This window comes from Temnothorax nylanderi, unplaced genomic scaffold (assembly GCF_030848795.1).
Source record: "Temnothorax nylanderi isolate EJ_2023f unplaced genomic scaffold, tnyl_v1.0 TNYL_tig0009_pilon, whole genome shotgun sequence".
Lineage (NCBI taxonomy): Eukaryota > Metazoa > Arthropoda > Insecta > Hymenoptera > Formicidae > Temnothorax > Temnothorax nylanderi.
In genome coordinates this window covers 145,425-162,500 of record NW_027249071.1, presented here as the reverse complement: position 1 = coordinate 162,500, position 17,076 = coordinate 145,425, and the positions used below count along the sequence as shown (strand labels likewise).

General features: G+C 40.4%; 1 protein-coding gene across 1 annotated transcript in view; it reads right to left on the bottom strand.

Moving 5' to 3' along the window:
* Cdi (center divider) overlaps positions 1-17,076 on the bottom strand; it is a 32,884-nt gene that overhangs the window by 2,899 nt on the left and 12,909 nt on the right. Inside the window, exons 3-6 of the mRNA XM_071725310.1 lie at positions 7,407-7,528; positions 1,345-1,894; positions 556-1,095; positions 1-392 (exon numbers count right to left, since the gene is read on the bottom strand). The exon at positions 1-392 is cut by the window's left edge and continues 2,899 nt beyond it. Of these exons, the coding sequence (XP_071581411.1) occupies positions 1-392; positions 556-1,095; positions 1,345-1,894; positions 7,407-7,528 (1,604 nt within the window). The remainder of the gene's footprint in view (positions 393-555; positions 1,096-1,344; positions 1,895-7,406; positions 7,529-17,076) is intronic.

Genomic DNA, 17,076 nt, shown 5'->3' with positions numbered 1-17,076 from the left:
AGGCGGCTAGGACCAGCAGCGTCGCCGTGATCGCCGAGTCTGCCCGCTTGCTTCCTCTCGAAGTACTCGACGATCTTCGAGATGGTCTTGCTCGACGAGCCGATACCATTCAATCGGTCCTCCCAGAGGGAATCGCCGCCGCCTAAGCTGGCAATGTCCTCGGAGGAGTCCGTGTAAATCGAACTGGTCCGATGGTCGTCCAGCAGGAATAGACTGCTCGCTGCCGAGCTGCTAAGGGTCGATGTATGCCGTCGATTCGGCGGCTCTGGACTCAGGTCCTCACCGACGCAGCTCCAGAAGCCTGATTCGCAGCTGCCGCGTCTTCGCGGCTCCCAACCGTCTCGGAAGAGCGGATGGGCGAACAGGCTCGCGGCTCCCACCTTGGTAGCAACCTAAAAACATACGTGTACATGCGTTAGTACATATAATAACAGCACAATATCTTTAAACGTTTACAATAATTGAAACTTTAAACTTGTGTAATACAACGAAGTACTTTTAATCTAAGGAATACGCTTAATCATTTATGCTCTGTGCATTAACCTGTGCACCTACCTTTCTCTCCCATTTTTTTCTGGCAGTAGGACTGCTCGGTTCAGAATTTGGCTTCTTTCTGTCCAGAATTTTAGCAATGCTATCGTTTTGCGCCGGCTTGAACTTGCTGCACGCGCTGTCGGTGACGCTTGGTCGCACGTCCTCCAACGAGGGCAGCTCCAGACAGCTGGAGAATAAGTCGCCGAGGATTTTCTTGACGCCGCCCAATGCGTGAAACGGATTCGCCGTCATCGGCCTGTAATGCGGATCGCGGCGGCTAGCGAGCTCGCCCACTCGCCTGGCGGAATGGCATCTCGCCTTATCTGACGGCGTCGCATTGTCACAACCTCTCGCGTCAGCCGATTGACTTCTGAGTTTTGCGGTACGCCGCTTCGTCGTGCGTCCTTCCCGCGCAATTTCGTCCATGCTGGACATCAGCGTTGGATCGATGGTCGACTGCCGTTTACCGATGTTATTCTTCAACTCCTCCTCGCAGGCCGCTATCATGGTCTCCAAGCTAGTCGTGATTTCCGGAAAGGTCGGCCTGGACTTGGGTTCATACTGCAAATAAATAATCGCACCATTTGTAATCCGCAATTAATAAATAAAAAATTCAATTAGTAAGACTTCATTTACTGATTGATAACGAATAATAAAATTTAATAACTATCTGCATCAGATATTTCGTGCGTGCGTGTGTGCGTGCGTGCGTACATCGTACTCTCAATCTGGTAACAGCTACACTAATCTCCGATCATTCGCACCGTATCCGCGTTGCATGCCTTTACAGTTAGATATCATCATACTCACCGTGCAGCAATTGAAGGCGAGTTGGAGGAAGGCGGGCGGTGGATCGGCCGCCGCGCAGATCTCCGCCACGGCCAGGTAATCGAGGCCAAAGTTATCTGAGCGTGGCAGAACGTCCGGATCCGCCGGCACGCGGCCGATCAGCTCGCACACGACGATGCCGAAGGAGAATACGTCGGATCTGTGATCGTACCACTGGCCCTTGAGGCACTCGGGCGACATCCAGTAAGGGCTGCCGACGGTGCTGAGGCGGTAGCCTGTGCTGGGATCGGGTATCTTCGCGGCCAGACCGAAATCGCCCACCACCGCTGTCATCTCGTTGTTGCACTCGTCCTTATTCTTGATTAGCACGTTCTTCGACGTGAGATCGCGATGGAAGATGCCGCGGCTGTGTAGATAGGCCATACCGCGGGCTACGTCCCTCGCCAGATTCATCCGGACGAGATGCGGCAACGACGTGTGTCGCGACATGATCAGCTGCTCCAGGCTGCCGCCGTTAATGTACTCCGTTAACGCATGCAGCTGACCCTCGTGCACGCACACTCCCATGAACCTGAGAAGAATAAGAGATCGACCTTCAGAAGTGCGTCCTTTTGAGAAAACTTTCAACTTATTCTGACGAAAAAACAAGATTTTTTTTTAACATTATCTAGAAAAATATATTCGAAATGAGTATGTATCTTAAAAACTTTTTACTTCCGTATCTAGCGTATAAAGTGATTAAGATAAATGATAAAGATAAAGCCGATGCTATCGCGACGATTAAATTACAATAGGCGTATCAAAGACCGCCTAGACTTTTTAATCATTTTAAAAATATAGAACACACATGCGACCTTCAGTTTTACTTATATAAGTACTTTATCGTAAATAGTGCTCGTAAAGTGAAATGATAACTCGTTTCTAAATGACTATGTACTGATTGACGTATTCCTCTTGTAAGTAAAAATCTCGGTAAGAAATTGTGATTGTAATTCCACATTTAAGAATTAATGATCTAAATGTGCACCATTACGGATCACACACAGAAAAAAGAAGAGAGTACGAGAGGTTTCTGGATGAAAAGTGGCCCTTTGCTTCGACAAAACTTAATAAAATTTATCTAAAAGCATATAATGTAAAGAGAGGGTTAAAATTTTATACTCGTTAAGCAAAGGTCGGACCATTAAAGGTTTAAACGTAACGCTGCGGCAATATTCTTAAAATGGTCACAAGTAAGTGACATTTGTCGCGTCACGTTCACGCAAGCGCAAACGAATTCAGAACTCGTCGCTTTTATCAATTCAGTGATTTCCAGACGAGATTAGATAACGCGAAGGTGAACAAAAGAAGAATAGAGCAAAGTTGACGAACAATGTTAATAACGTTACGTGTCAAACTTTAATATCATACGCTTGCTTTCTCCAATTTATGAGATACGACAATAAATAAGACAAAATGTACAAAGATAAATATATAAAAAGATAAAATAAATATAAATATATAAAAAAATACGTGTATACACGATTTATAATCTGGAGGAAAACAATCCAAATTATTGAAAATGTAATGTTACACGATAAATAATAATCTAATAAATGAAGAAAAAAAGGGGACATAAATTGTGCTAAAATGCAAAAAAACATTATTTATAGGTAACATTGTCGAATACTGTTTATTTATCGCTCATTTATTGAATAATAAAAGTGTATATTTTAAAGATCTAGAATCTAGATATCTTTAATATGTGTCTGTGTACTGTAATTTAATCGTCGCGATATCATCGGCGTTATCTTTATAGCCAGTACATATGCCGGATTAAATCTTAAAGAGAATTAAACATTGCCTTGTTTCAAAGAACATCACGGCCTCGTTTATCAGAAAATGCCTTTGAGCAAGGTACTTAATATTGCTAAATAATCAATATACTATTCAATGACAAATATTGCCAAATATCATATCACGAATGTTTTAGCTTTTAATTATATACATGTAATGAGTAAACATTTTCATTAATTTTACCATGTACATCGATGCATCGATATATCGATAAGTAAAATAAAATAATAAATTTCATAATATATGATTTGTATTATAAATCATAATTAACTTCTAAATCACAGTACGAGAGACAATATTATATAATTTTTTACGATTTGTTTGTTATTTCAGTAAATAGCAAAACCACAAATGAGAATTTATTTCAAAAAGATACCAGAGATTGCGATAAAACAACTTGATTATATATCCTGTAAAGTACTTTGCTTGCATTTCTCCCGCAAGTTAATCGGTGAGTGCACTTTGCGTTATCGCGAGGGTGAAATCTTGGCACAAATGGCAGAGCTGAGGAGAAGAAAATCGCGAGTTGTGTGCATCGTGTCGTCCCGATTTCGAGGCGTTTCTCGTCGAGCATGTCGACGAGGCGTTTCTCCCACAAGCGACAGGACAAAAAAAAAGAGGAAGAGGACGAACAAAACCGCGCGAGCGAAAGAGAAATTTCCGGCGGAGAATTTTTATCTCGGGTAAAACACGAGCGCGATATGCATGCACGATGCTCCAGATTCATTTTTTTTTTTGCCGATCAGATAAGAGGAGAAATTGTCGCTCGCCTCCCGAGGCTTGTCGTTCGCGCGATTGATACACAGTAGAAACATTAATTACGTCGTGTCACGTACGTCGAAGAATTCTGAGTACTAAATAGACGTTTGGCATAATGTTCCAACGAGAGGAAAAAATATTTTCAAAGATTATACATCTGGTGAGAGTGAAAGTCGAGATGATAAGGCGAACGAAGGTACACATCAATATAAGCGAATAAAACAAAAATGATTTATTGGCAAGATAATTGTAGCTAATCTTATGAAACTGCCGCTCTCTTTTAACCCTTTACTTTTCCGGCCATTCTACTTCCGCTCTGCATATTTGTTTTATTTCAGATTGACTGAGTATCTTGCCTTTTTTTACAGCGATATGTGTATAGTTCATTCTCTGTTGATTTCGATTCAAATCATAATACAACCGCGCACGATGCACTTAAATCGAAAGTCCGATGCCAAGTGCACGGTGGTCGATACGAGTGTCTGACCATGCCGCGTCATTATCTACTAGTCGAGCGCCAGAGCGGCGTTTTCTCTTTCACCCGTCTAGACGAATTCATTTTCCGCAGGCCAAATATTATGTAAAAGAGCGTTCTCGCGCGTGTAACGAGTATCGATCGGGAGCACATTCGAGGGGAGACAAGAATCATGCGGAGTTCTTGAAGACGCGGGATATTTTCGGACATTGTCCGATTGTTTTCGTTCGGTCGTGAGAGCGATGGCGCACCGATTGTCTAACCCACAAAGTCGTTCCAAGCATTATGATGCTTGAGATGCTGCTGTAACAATACTACGTCGAATACTCGATACGCCTGACGTTACAACACCGATGTTTACGGTCGATTCCTCGAAAGTATTGCGGTATCTGATTATGCACTACAGCAGTGATGTCATAAAAAATATTGTGTCAATAATATATTATTAAAATATAAATGACTATATTACACAATAACAATCTGTCAAAGAAACGCTATTGTTTTCTTGAAAATAAATATTAGTTACTGATAGATTAAATGTGGCAATAATCGTTGATAAACGACATGGTAATGCCAAAGTACTTCATTAACTTGAATATATATATATACATAAAAGATAACCAACTGTACTTTTAACGAATCACGAAAAAGACTTCAAATTAGCCGAACAATTGAAGCATTTATGTAACAGGACGCTTTACATTTCAGATAATTTTTAATATTTCAATATAATTATTTATTTATTGAAATTTAAGAGAAATTTAATTGAAGTAAATCGAACACACAAAGCGGATGTTTATGTCGTGTTATTGCTGTCAGGCGCTGTTTAATAATACCGATGCCTCTTTTTAGAACACCTTGCGCAACGTCAACACTTCCTGAAATTAATGCAAGGTATCCCGTACAGACGTTATCGCGCTATAGCAACTCCGGTTACGACGCAACGTGACGAGCGCGCGGGTGTCATGATACACCCGCGGCAAATGCCGCAAGTGAAGATGATAACTATTTTTACGGCTGAGTCAGCCGGGTGCCGCGAAGCGGAGGATCCTGAGAGGACCCGCGGAGTTTTCGCGGCGGCCTCGCCGAGGGAAATGCCAGAAATAAGATCCGCTAGGTCCGCGACGGGTAAACACCGTATCCGAATCTGGGCCAAGCCGTTTATAACATCGGAATGCGTTGTCGTCGCGTCGCGTTGTGGCGCGTCCCGTCAAACGCGTCGTCGCGTTAGCAACGGTTATGTCATAACCGGGCGGCATTGGATTTCCGAAAACAGAAATGGAAAACCGAAAAGCCGTCTCTACATTACGAACTTTTCATATCCCAAACTATGAATTCGCTTTTATCTCGCGCAGTGGATTTTGTGATGGATGCTCGCAGAGATGCAGTATCAATTCCAGATCTGGCAAAAAGTAAAATTATTCGAACGCATGTCGAAGTTGAAAATTAATTAACAAAAGCATCGAGATAACAATAATTTTCAAAATATTAAATAATTGATATTTAATATGTAAGTAATTGAAAATAATATTTTTTTAGCAAATTAAATTTTTGAAGCAAAAATAATAAAATATTATATTTAATGTTTCTCGTAATATGCAAACGATTACAATTAAAATTAAAAATGTAAAAGATGAAATGTCTTCTCGAGATATAAAATAACATACAACTATTGACATAATTTAAATGACTACACATCTAATTTCACTAGTTATAGAGTGAAAAATGTTATAACACGCGTAATGCATTATGCACTTTGGATTCTGCTCTCTGCTATGCACTTGGCAAGAATTTTCGCAACGGGTACAACGTGCCGAGCTAAACGCCGTTACCGCTAGGCGACGTATTATGTCGTAATTCGTAACGAGTGTAGTTAAAGCATAATACCGTTTTTTCTAATTTTTTTACCCATTTCAGCGATCTTCCAAGCGAGAGGAATTCCAACGATATAATCGCCCGACGATAACGACATTCTACAATTTGGATCGGTGTCGATTACGACGGACTACTCCAAGTACACGGTCGCCACGTGCTTCGCTAACACCGTGAAGTCACTTGATACGAGAATCTTGTGCCAGAATTTTGGCACGATGCCGGAAAGAAGGTCTTAAATTGATTCGCGACAAGACACGAAACAAACGTGAGGCGCAAGCACGAGAGTTTTGCTGTAAACAGGCCATAATAAATAGTGCAATTCTCGGAAAAGTATGAAGAATATAGAGAATTTTAATTAATATATCAAAACTCTATAAATGAGACTTTTATATAAAAATAATCAGTTATAAAGAGCAAAATAAAATGTAGCATCTTAATGATTAGTGTTGACGTCGTTGAATCTACATATCGCATCCCGAGAAGAACACTGTCACAACTAAAAAATATACAATTTTCAAGAAAGAGGAAAAACAAATTTAATTGAATTTCTTTTAATTGTGAAATAACTAACGCAATTACAATTACGACATTTTGTTATAATGAAACTTATACTGTTTCTTAAAGAGGTCTGCTGTGATTCACTCGTTAATTCACTTGTGACACTATTCATCCAGAAAACTGGTTTAAAAAAATAACGACATTTCTGTCTCGTGCAGCAGATTTCGCATAGACTTTTGTGACACTATTATAACATGTAAGGAACACCTTAGGCATCATAGTTTTTACGGGCTTAACAAAAAATCGAAATTTTTTCAGTTGTGACAGTATTCTTCTCGGGGTATGCGATATGTTGGAAAATAAGAAAATATTGCTATCAAAAATACACAACATCGCGCATGTTTCTTATCGTCTATCGTTCTGAAATTTTGCTCGAATTGAAACAGCTCGCGTGAAAGAGGATCGATGCCCGTTTGCTCGCAACATATATAAGGATTAAGCGGGCAAGCAGAGCGGGTAGAAATTCATTTTATCGTCCTCATCGAATTCGGCACGTACGGCCGAGCGATTTTCTTCGATCGCAAAACGGAGTTTCACCTGTGCAAAAGTGAACCGGATTCGATTCTCGCGCCTCAATTACCTGAGTATGTTCGGATGGCTGAGCTTGTTCATGAGTTGGACTTCCTTCAGCATATTCGGCCTGTTCGCCGCCAGCTGATTCATCTTGAGCACCATCACCTGACTCGTCACTTTGTGAGTAACCTGGAAAAACGAAGCGAGCACGGGGGTTAGTGACATGTCACGGTATGCAGTCGCGCTGTTATTGACATTAGATCATGCGACAGGTGTAACGTAACCGTACCGATACTACCGATTCCTTGCGTTACGAATTTTTCCGAGGTCACAAGCGCAAGAGCGCCGTTCCTCGACCGGTATTGCGCTATCTTGAGACATTCTATAAAACCTTCGCCAAAGTCTTATATAGAATTTAGGATATTTTTGCCGAATATATATATAAAAATAAAGATCAGGCTAGGGGTAAAAGGAAATCTATTAGAATTCAGAATAAAATATTTCCGGCCGATGTAGATAACAAAAAGATAAAGTTGTGCGTAGGACTTGGCACGTGGCCTTGCATATATTTTATTTGTGAGCAATGTCATAATGTGCTTGTATACCTGCAAGTTAATTAGAGGATGTAAAATTTCTATGATTCACTAAAGCGCGATTAAGACAGAGGCCTACATAATTTGTAATCGCATTTCCCAAGAATGACCTTAATGCATCGAAGTTATCCATCGTGATGATTGTGCGAAACGTTTGTACGTTTCTCGCGAAACTTATACATCATAATCATTTAATAATTTAACGACAACTATGAGATAAGACGGGATCTTCTTCTTTAAATATATGAGAAACTATATCATCTTTGTTATAATTTTAAGTATCTCACTAATTAAATTATAAATTAAAATTCTGTTACTTTAAGACTTGTCATTATTTTCTCATCATTAATCAATATAAAAAGTCGATTTTTCTTCAATTCGGTAAAAAATTTCTATCTTGGCACATCTTGTGTGGGCAATACTGGTGAACCGCTCGAGTATTCAAAGACGACGGCGACAGATGCGTTTCTCATCGCTTCGCCAACGAAACGAAGATTCCCGGTCGTCCCGGTTTCACGTGGCGCGAGTAACACGCGCGAGAGAACGCGCCGAAGCGATATTCTCGCGAAAGAGAAACTTATTAATGAAACTGTGGCATGGCATCTGGCCGGCGTAAGATGCGCTCGTAAAAGCGCCGGACGTGCTGCTGCTTGCAGCATCGTTCAATGTCGGAAAATGGACATACGGGCCGCAATTCCTTTTATTAGCCTTGAAAGCTGCCGCGCGGTTGCCTAATGAGTGCAATCACCGCAGCTTCGCTAGCAATTTTGATTATCGCGGAGGAAAGGAGGCGACCTCGTGGAAATACTATTGGGAGAATTGGATTTCACAAGTTCCTATATATTACGCTACAATAAATTGAGAAATCGAGTCCACTACGGAATTATCTAATAGAAGCACATGAAACATTTACTGAAGAGATATTATCATCGATCAAGGAAACTATCATTAACATGTATCTACCGAACCTGTTACTAGAATCTTTTACGTTGATAAGATACATATACTGTATACGTGTATATTGCACGCTATATACATATATATATATATATATATATAACACGGGCACTAAAAGAGTAAATTATCTTTCTAGTTATCGTAAGCAATTCCTAATTAGAGAGTCGCCCCCACCGAGCCGCGAGAAACGCAGTCGTAAATTTTTTGAGCAGTGATAACGCAAAAGTGCGATCTCACATTTATGCACATACCGCGCGCTCTCGCGCGTAGATAAAATCGAGAATTTGACGCGCGTTATTCCTCGTGACGGCGCGAAAGCGTCTTCCGAGAATCCAAGAGATGCGAGACGCCGACAGGGTTAAGGACCACTGGATTACATCAACTCCTGCTCCTCCAGCCGATCCTCGCGGCGCTGAAAGGCGTAATGCGCTCTTTTACATTCCAGCGCTCGCGCGCGTTTTACCGTTCATCTCGAATTTCGTCTCGGCTCGAAAAAGAAGTCAGCCGGAGATGAGGCGGGAAAGGTGATGAAAATGGAAACGCGAAACACGAGAGAGAGAGAGAGAGAGAGAAAAGGGAGAGAGCCTCTCTCTCTCGCAGCCGGCGTCGGCGGCGCGCGAGATGGAAATTTCGGGGGTTAAAAAGTCGAGAATAATATCCGAGGGGAATCTGGCCAGGATTCCTTGGCGATGCCTTGGCCGGCTCACCAGTTGGGTCGCGGCCAAACTGTGACGAATACGAGAGACGGAATCCGAGTCCGTCGTAAACAGAACGACTGCGAATCGCGTTGCTGCCTCGCGACAAAAAAAAGAGAACGTGAAAGAAAGCGCCGTTTAAAAACGCCGACGATTTTTATTTTCGCTCAAAACTCCGCTCGGACGAAAAATCGAACGTGTCATACGTCCGTTCACGTCGCGCGTCACGCTCGTTTTCGCCGTTTCCTGAAAACCTTTCACGCCGTTTTTTTTTTTTTTTGCAAAACACGTTTCACGAGTTTTTCTCCGTGTAGAATATATATAGGATAGTCCAACGTACCTTTCGTTTGGAAGTTTCGTTGATCGATTTGCGATCAATCTGTCCTTAGCAAAATTGTTCACAAGAGTGTAATGCACCTGTTTCGCGAGTTTTCAATATTTTATATTAAACATCGAGCAGATCACTCTTTATTTTAAATTAAAACACCGGAGGATGATCGTAATGAGAGAATATTTAGCATTTATATAATCATAATGCTTTGGCGATGTCAGCGAATAAATAAAAGTACTTAAAATATAAATCAGTTGCAATCGAAACGCTTCATCGGTTTTCTTCACGCGAAGTTAAAGATCCTCTATAACTTTATCATATCGAATAAATACTCGTTAATACGTGACACGCGGACACGCAAGTCATGGGCTTCTATTTATCCCTTCATTTATTTCGTCGCAAATTGCGGCGAAATTGCAAGCACGTAATTGATTCTGCTCGAACGCGCGTGTAATAAACGATTGGGTCTGTAATGAGGCACGTTGCATTTGCGGATCAGCGGGGTACCCCAATTTCTTCGCCAAATATGAAAATAAATGTCGAATGTATTTATAGCGGTATACAGCGGCGTTCAATCATTCCAATACGTTTACGAGTTTAAATATACGCTCTACGTTACGCATTACGCCTCATTATCAGCAATTCATTAATCATAATTATATTGGAGAAAATTCTATGAAAATCAGGATGATCGATGACTCGTGTATCATTTAATATTTCCTCTTTCTCTTTGATAGATGTACACACACATACTTAAAAGAAAAAAAAGAGATAAACGTGGAAGCGGATGCAATATAGATAGCTAGTGAATCAACCGATAGGAGGATCGGACGATGCTGCTGGTCACCTGTGCGCCGATTCATTTGAATAATTCCCATTGTCTGGAAAGCATCGGCCTTGCGTGTTTTCTACGCACTACGCGCCATTGTGTTTATACGACCGCGGAGAGAAAGCACGCACGGTAATTACATTGTAGCGAGTGAGTGATTAATGCCTCCTTGGAGCGCCGCCGCATGCGTAATGCGAGACACGTTTCGCGCCTTTTCACCCACACGCGGAGGAGGCTGCGTATAAGGACGACCGGTGCACACAAGAGGAAAATTAAATAAAACGAAAGCTAGTCTCCGTTACTTGAAAACGAGATATTGAGATAGTGACTGAGAGATATGTCAATTTAGAAACCTGGAACAATCAGCTTCAGTTCTCTTGTAAGTAGAAGCAAAAGAACAATTTTTTTCATATACCGTTTTCATCGAACCTGACGTTTCGGAGTTCCAAGGTAACATTGGCTATTTTTATCTCAAACAATAACAAATAAAATGCTGATGTATTTATCAGACTGACTAAATGAAAATATTTCATAATTATTTTCTTAAAATTAGAAAGCTGTAACAGTTTCAAATCGTTAACTTTCGTTATCTCTACAGACTCTACAGAGAGAAAGAAAGTTTTGTTGAATAAAGTTATTGGTTTTCAGATGATTCAGTCACTGAAGGGCTCGTTTCATAAGAACGGAGAGAAGAGCAAACACACTTCATCTATCAAGTATCGTTCCGGGAAGCTATGGTGCAATTAAGAGCAGCGAACCAATTAGCAAGCGCACTGGATTTTGTAAGCTCGAAAGCCCTCTTTGCAAAGGTCTCTGCCTCGTATGTTCGCAATCACCGTCAATCATCGCAGTCAACCGTCTAATTATAAATGCGCCCAAGAGATGAGAAGCGCTAAATAGGGGATGCAGAAACGAGGATGGAAGCTCGGAGGAGAATACGTACCTACTTGAACTTTCGTTTCTATTAACTAACATTAGACTAAATATTTGTAACTTTATAATATATGCGATCTAATAAAATTTTGTTTAAATAAATATAGAAAAGAATAAAAACTGTGTGGTCTTTTTCACTTTGTAATAAACGTACAAATTTAATCACAGTAACACGACTTTGCATTTTTCATTAAATCACTTTTACTAATATTAATTTTAATTCAATTATATGACGTAAGAGGCGTTAAATGTTATAAGAAATGTAGATATTTCTTAATTAATTATGATACATACCACAATACGATTTACTTTTCTAAAGAGAAACATTCGCTTTAGATCTCCGAAAGGCAACTGCAAAATAATTTCTCCAAAACAAGAGCAATATAAAAATATTTTCATGAGATTCATTTAATTACGCGTTATAACTGACATAACATTTTGCGAAAATTGTTGGTGCGGCACCGAGATTTGAGAAATTCGTGAAAATATAAATATTCATGAATCCGCGAAGTGGCGAAAATCGATTAAAAACGATATAAGCGGAGAAACCGGACGTGCGAGGGACTTTCTAGGCTCAAACTTTTTCAGGTGGAAATCCACATGCCGCGACCGCTCGCTAAAGGTTAACTGCACTCACATGCAAATGCATTCTACGGATTAGCACGCGAGCCATAACGGCACGACGGCTATAATTTTTTATCGTATACCCTATCGCCAATTTTAGCCAGAAACATACAACTTAAGTGATACTTATTTACAGTGTTATAGACTTCGTGTTACGTAAGTTGCGGCGATGAAGGAGAGAGAAGGCTTTAAAATTTTACAAAATCCTCCCTAACGGCTCTAGATCTTTCCCTCGCCATATGTCTTCATTTAACGTTTATTGATGTACACGAATCTTCGTGACTGCTAACATCCTCTATGATTACGGAAAATTGGATTTCATGAGAACGCAAGTCTGCAAAATGTAGTAATACATGACTAAACTTTTATGCGGTGGCATAGTCGTGACTACTAAACATTATTCCACGATAAGCGACATATAATAGAGATTGCGTTTGAAAGAGATCACTTGGCTTCGTATTTATTTTACATTATCACGTATTTATTTTACACTTTACATTTATTTTACCTTGATATTTATTTTACATTACCGTGTGCCAACAAATTTACTGTAACTTAAAATTATTTCACGAAAATAAAAGTTTTGTAAAAAAAAACCAACCAAACGACGTTTATTTCACGAGACTTTCAAAAATTGAACTTTTTAGGATCCAACATTTGATACTCGATGACCATTAGCGTATAAATTAATTTAATATAAATCCGAAAAAAAAAACGTAACTAATTAAAAGTTGACACGGAACGCGTGTTATGCAGAAGCAGGAAAAATGTCTGTCAAAGTGGATTTTATTAGCTGCGGCAACTGCGGCAAAGGTCAACTGCACCGCTCGCTCAGCGCGACCCGCGTGCAGACTCTTAATCCCGCAAACGAGAAACGCGCGATTATTCACAGCCCCGTGTCGTGACGTCGGGAATAAATGTCGAGAGGAAGTGATAGTCAAGGTCACGACAACGCACAATGAATGAGAATTTCTCAGGGGAACGAACGTACGAACAAACGCACAATGTATCGATCGATTTCTTTCTCACGGCGCGTGTCTCGCGGGACTTTCTCCTTATTTCTAAAGATCGCGAGCGAGAGATAGGGCATTCTCGAGCATTTTCTTTTCTTCTTTTTTTTTTTCAACGGCAGATGTACCGAAATGTGCCTCGCGAAACGCATACCGCGCATTCTGCTTCCGTCTAATAACAATTAACAGAAACCTAGATATATCGCACGCAATGCAAGCCACACGGATATGTACATATGCGTAATTATGACATGTGAATGCAGAGGTAAGAAATGTTTTTCATACATTGCTGAAAACAATTAAACGAGCATTTTAAGTTCTGATATATCGCGTAGCAGGTCAATTGTTGAGTTCGTATTTACTTAAAAGTACCGCGACAATACCAAATAATTTAAATTACAATGCGGTATTGTTTCCGCACTAACAATGCTCTCAACAATCTCCAAATAAAATCAAAAGAAAAAAATATCGACGATTAAAGATGCCGCAAGTAAAAAATAAAAAAAAGATTTAAATAAAAAGAGAGACAAGTAGCGATAGAAATGATTAATATATCGTATCGATTAATATAATGACAATTTCATCGTGTGTCGATTCACGATCTCGGTAATTAGGAAGGAAAGATCTTGGGAAGGTATGACGCCGGTCAAGCAGTAGTGAAGAGAACTTGTCACGCGCACATATTCGCCGCGTAGAAATTTACCATGTCACAAGTATATTTATTAAATAATAAATGACGATTTCACGCGCTCTTTTCCCGTTTCTCTCACCGATCGCCGTCAGTCGATTAGATATTAATTAACGACTATCTCGTGCGAGTAATAATCTCAGAATTTCAAGATTGTCACTCCCATCTACGTTTCCTCGTTGCGTACGCGACAGCGAGATCGCTCTATAATTATCCAGAATAAGTAAAAGAAAAATGTGTGTAACCTACATTTAAGTGACGTCAATCTCAGGTAATCTCAGTCCTGCTCATTGACAGTTAACAATTATGAATATCAACTTGCTGAGTTGAAAAGCAGTGACGCAAAAGCCGACATCACAATATTTTCAACATAATTCAGCGGAGAATTGGTTACACTTTTCTGCAAAAAAGTGTCAGAGAGTCTTGTCAAAATTTGATTCGCAAATAACGAAGAGCGACCTTTTACACGTTACTGAAATAAACTTTATAAAGGCAGAACTAAATTTTTTTCATTCTTGTTGTGTACAAATCGGAGATTAAATGTACAGGAAAACCGGAAGAATAAACCTCTCCTCTTTAAGAATGCAGAATAGTTTTTACGAGCCGCAGACGAACGCCTCCGCGAATACGACTTGCAGTCTTGGCTGCGGAAGTATGCGGAGCCTCGACACGCACGTGTGTCGCGCAGGTGGGAACGGTAACGAATCGAATCGCGGGGAAGGCAAAACGAGCGAACGACCGAGCGAGCGAGACTCATTAGAGAGTGTTCGTACTCCATGGCCAGCGCGCCGTGACCGGCTTTCTCATTTACTTCCAGCATATTCTCGTTCGCGCGAGGGGGGAAGGAAATGCCGGTGTTGCCTGCGAACTCTTGAGTCACAAGCAAGGTCGTCGTTTCCGACGACGGACGAGGAGCGGGCGCGGCGGAGGTGATATGCCGGCCGAATCTCCGTCGCTCGGCCGCTCATCGCCGAAGTCGGAACCGTTAATTATTTCGTTCGTGAATTATTTATTAAAATTCACGCGATATGGACCGTTTCGATATTTCGCGCAGTAAAAATCTTCTAATTGATGCGCATAGTTTTACATGGAAACGAAAGTTGCATGAAGAAAGAATAATAAATGGATTAAGAAGCGCAATAACAGGTTATCATTTTTTTCTCGCCTTACTTTTTCACAATTATGCACAGTATGACATTTCATATTACATCGAAAAGTGTAAATATAAAAAGAAATAAGATTTTCTTTCACGTTTCAGATTCGTGTAAAGTAAACATTAGATTTATAAAGAGAAGTTAAATATTTTCACAAATTTATCATTTTTCTTCAAATAATATAATAATATGAAATTGGCAGAAATATGGTCCTCTCCGTTTTCTTTTATCGGTTTATATTTTAATTGATGCCAGTTAATTCGGCATCTTGGTTACGGTCGATAAAATTTTATTTTTCGTAATTAAAACATCCGGAATGTCTGCCTATTGTCAATTATAATTAGGAAGAACGCGAGGTCGCAATTAATATCGTAGTTTCCGTGAAATACGACATTTGCAAAGTTTCCGCTCCACATGGTACCTCGTAATCATAAAATTTAATTCTTAATTATAACTGCTAACTGATTAATTTCATCGAAAGTTACCGTAAGATAGTTTGACAGTTCACGCGGTTAATCTAGCAAACGACATTTTGCTTTAGAAATAATATATTTAAAGCTATAGGATTTTAAAAATCGCAGGAAATGTTTTCTGAGATACGGTGAACCTAAATGTGGCAAAAACGAAATTTAAAAGACTTAATTATATTATAATCTGGCTCTTAACGAAGGTATAGCAATGATTAATAATTGCGGATAAAAATAATTGTATTATCGATCGATCTCGCTTCCCTATGGAACTAATTAAATAGCGCTTCTTTTCAGGAAGTTTCTACTTTCCGTTTACTCACGATTTCACAAGGTGTTTCAAATTAATTATAAGGCGAGAAATTAGGAGAACGCAAACTGTATCGCGATTTTCATAGCGGCGATTACGTATATGGCGAACGCGGCGAATGTTTCGACGCGAATGGCTGGAACGGTCAGGCAAATGGCACGAATGACGCTCTTGGAAAACCGTTGCTTCGACGATTCGCCATAAAGTTGAGATTGCTACAATTTCAACGCAACCGCGCTATTTTATATCGCTATTTTAATCTCACGCGTAATCTATATTTGGATAATCATATTTCCAAATAAGAAAGATAATAAAAATCGATCTTCTATAACAAAAAATATATATATTAATCTGTATATTTCGCTGTAAGATTCTCCTATTTTGCTTCGATCTCGTATTTTCCCTGTTCTTTACGTACGAGTTTGCCAAAGGCAAATGATGATAATTGATATTTCGATGTAAATTTTCAGCGCTCCGAGCAAATAAATCAATTACACGAATTCCAGTTGTAATTTTGCGAATCTGTTCTGGGGATAAATGAAATACGGCCATTTGCGAAATCGTAGGAAATATTACCGAGCGATTAACTAGATTACGAAGCTTTATCTTCAGTCGTGTTGTATCTAGCGAACTGGACTTTCGCCCATTACTCGCGTAGACACTCGCATATCGAGTCATCGCGACGTCCACGATGTTCGAGTCCGCGGTCCCGATCATCACGCGCGATCGGTGGAGCGTTCATTCTTAGCCGGCTCTTCCATGTCCGCCGACTCCCGAGCAACGCCAGTACAACCGCGTGCTATAACCATTATGCGTGTCATTATCGATAATTCACTGCGTTTTCACTACGAGCGCAGCGGACCCGCTCGCTGTCGCTCGCGCATACCGTTCCATGGAAGCTTCGGCGGGATTACCGGCGTGGATAATTGCATTCCGACGACGCGACGCGGCGATTTGTCTGCGGCGGTGGTGAGCGCGATTAAAGAGAATTCGAACGGGGATTCCTTCCGATCTTCCCGCGTCGAGACTTTCGCCCGATCGAGGATTAATGCCACCGGCGCGAAATCACGATCGGGACAGTCGCATACAAGGTGTACGAGAATGGAGCTTCCTCATAGTTAATGATTTCTCGACGAAACTGATGTT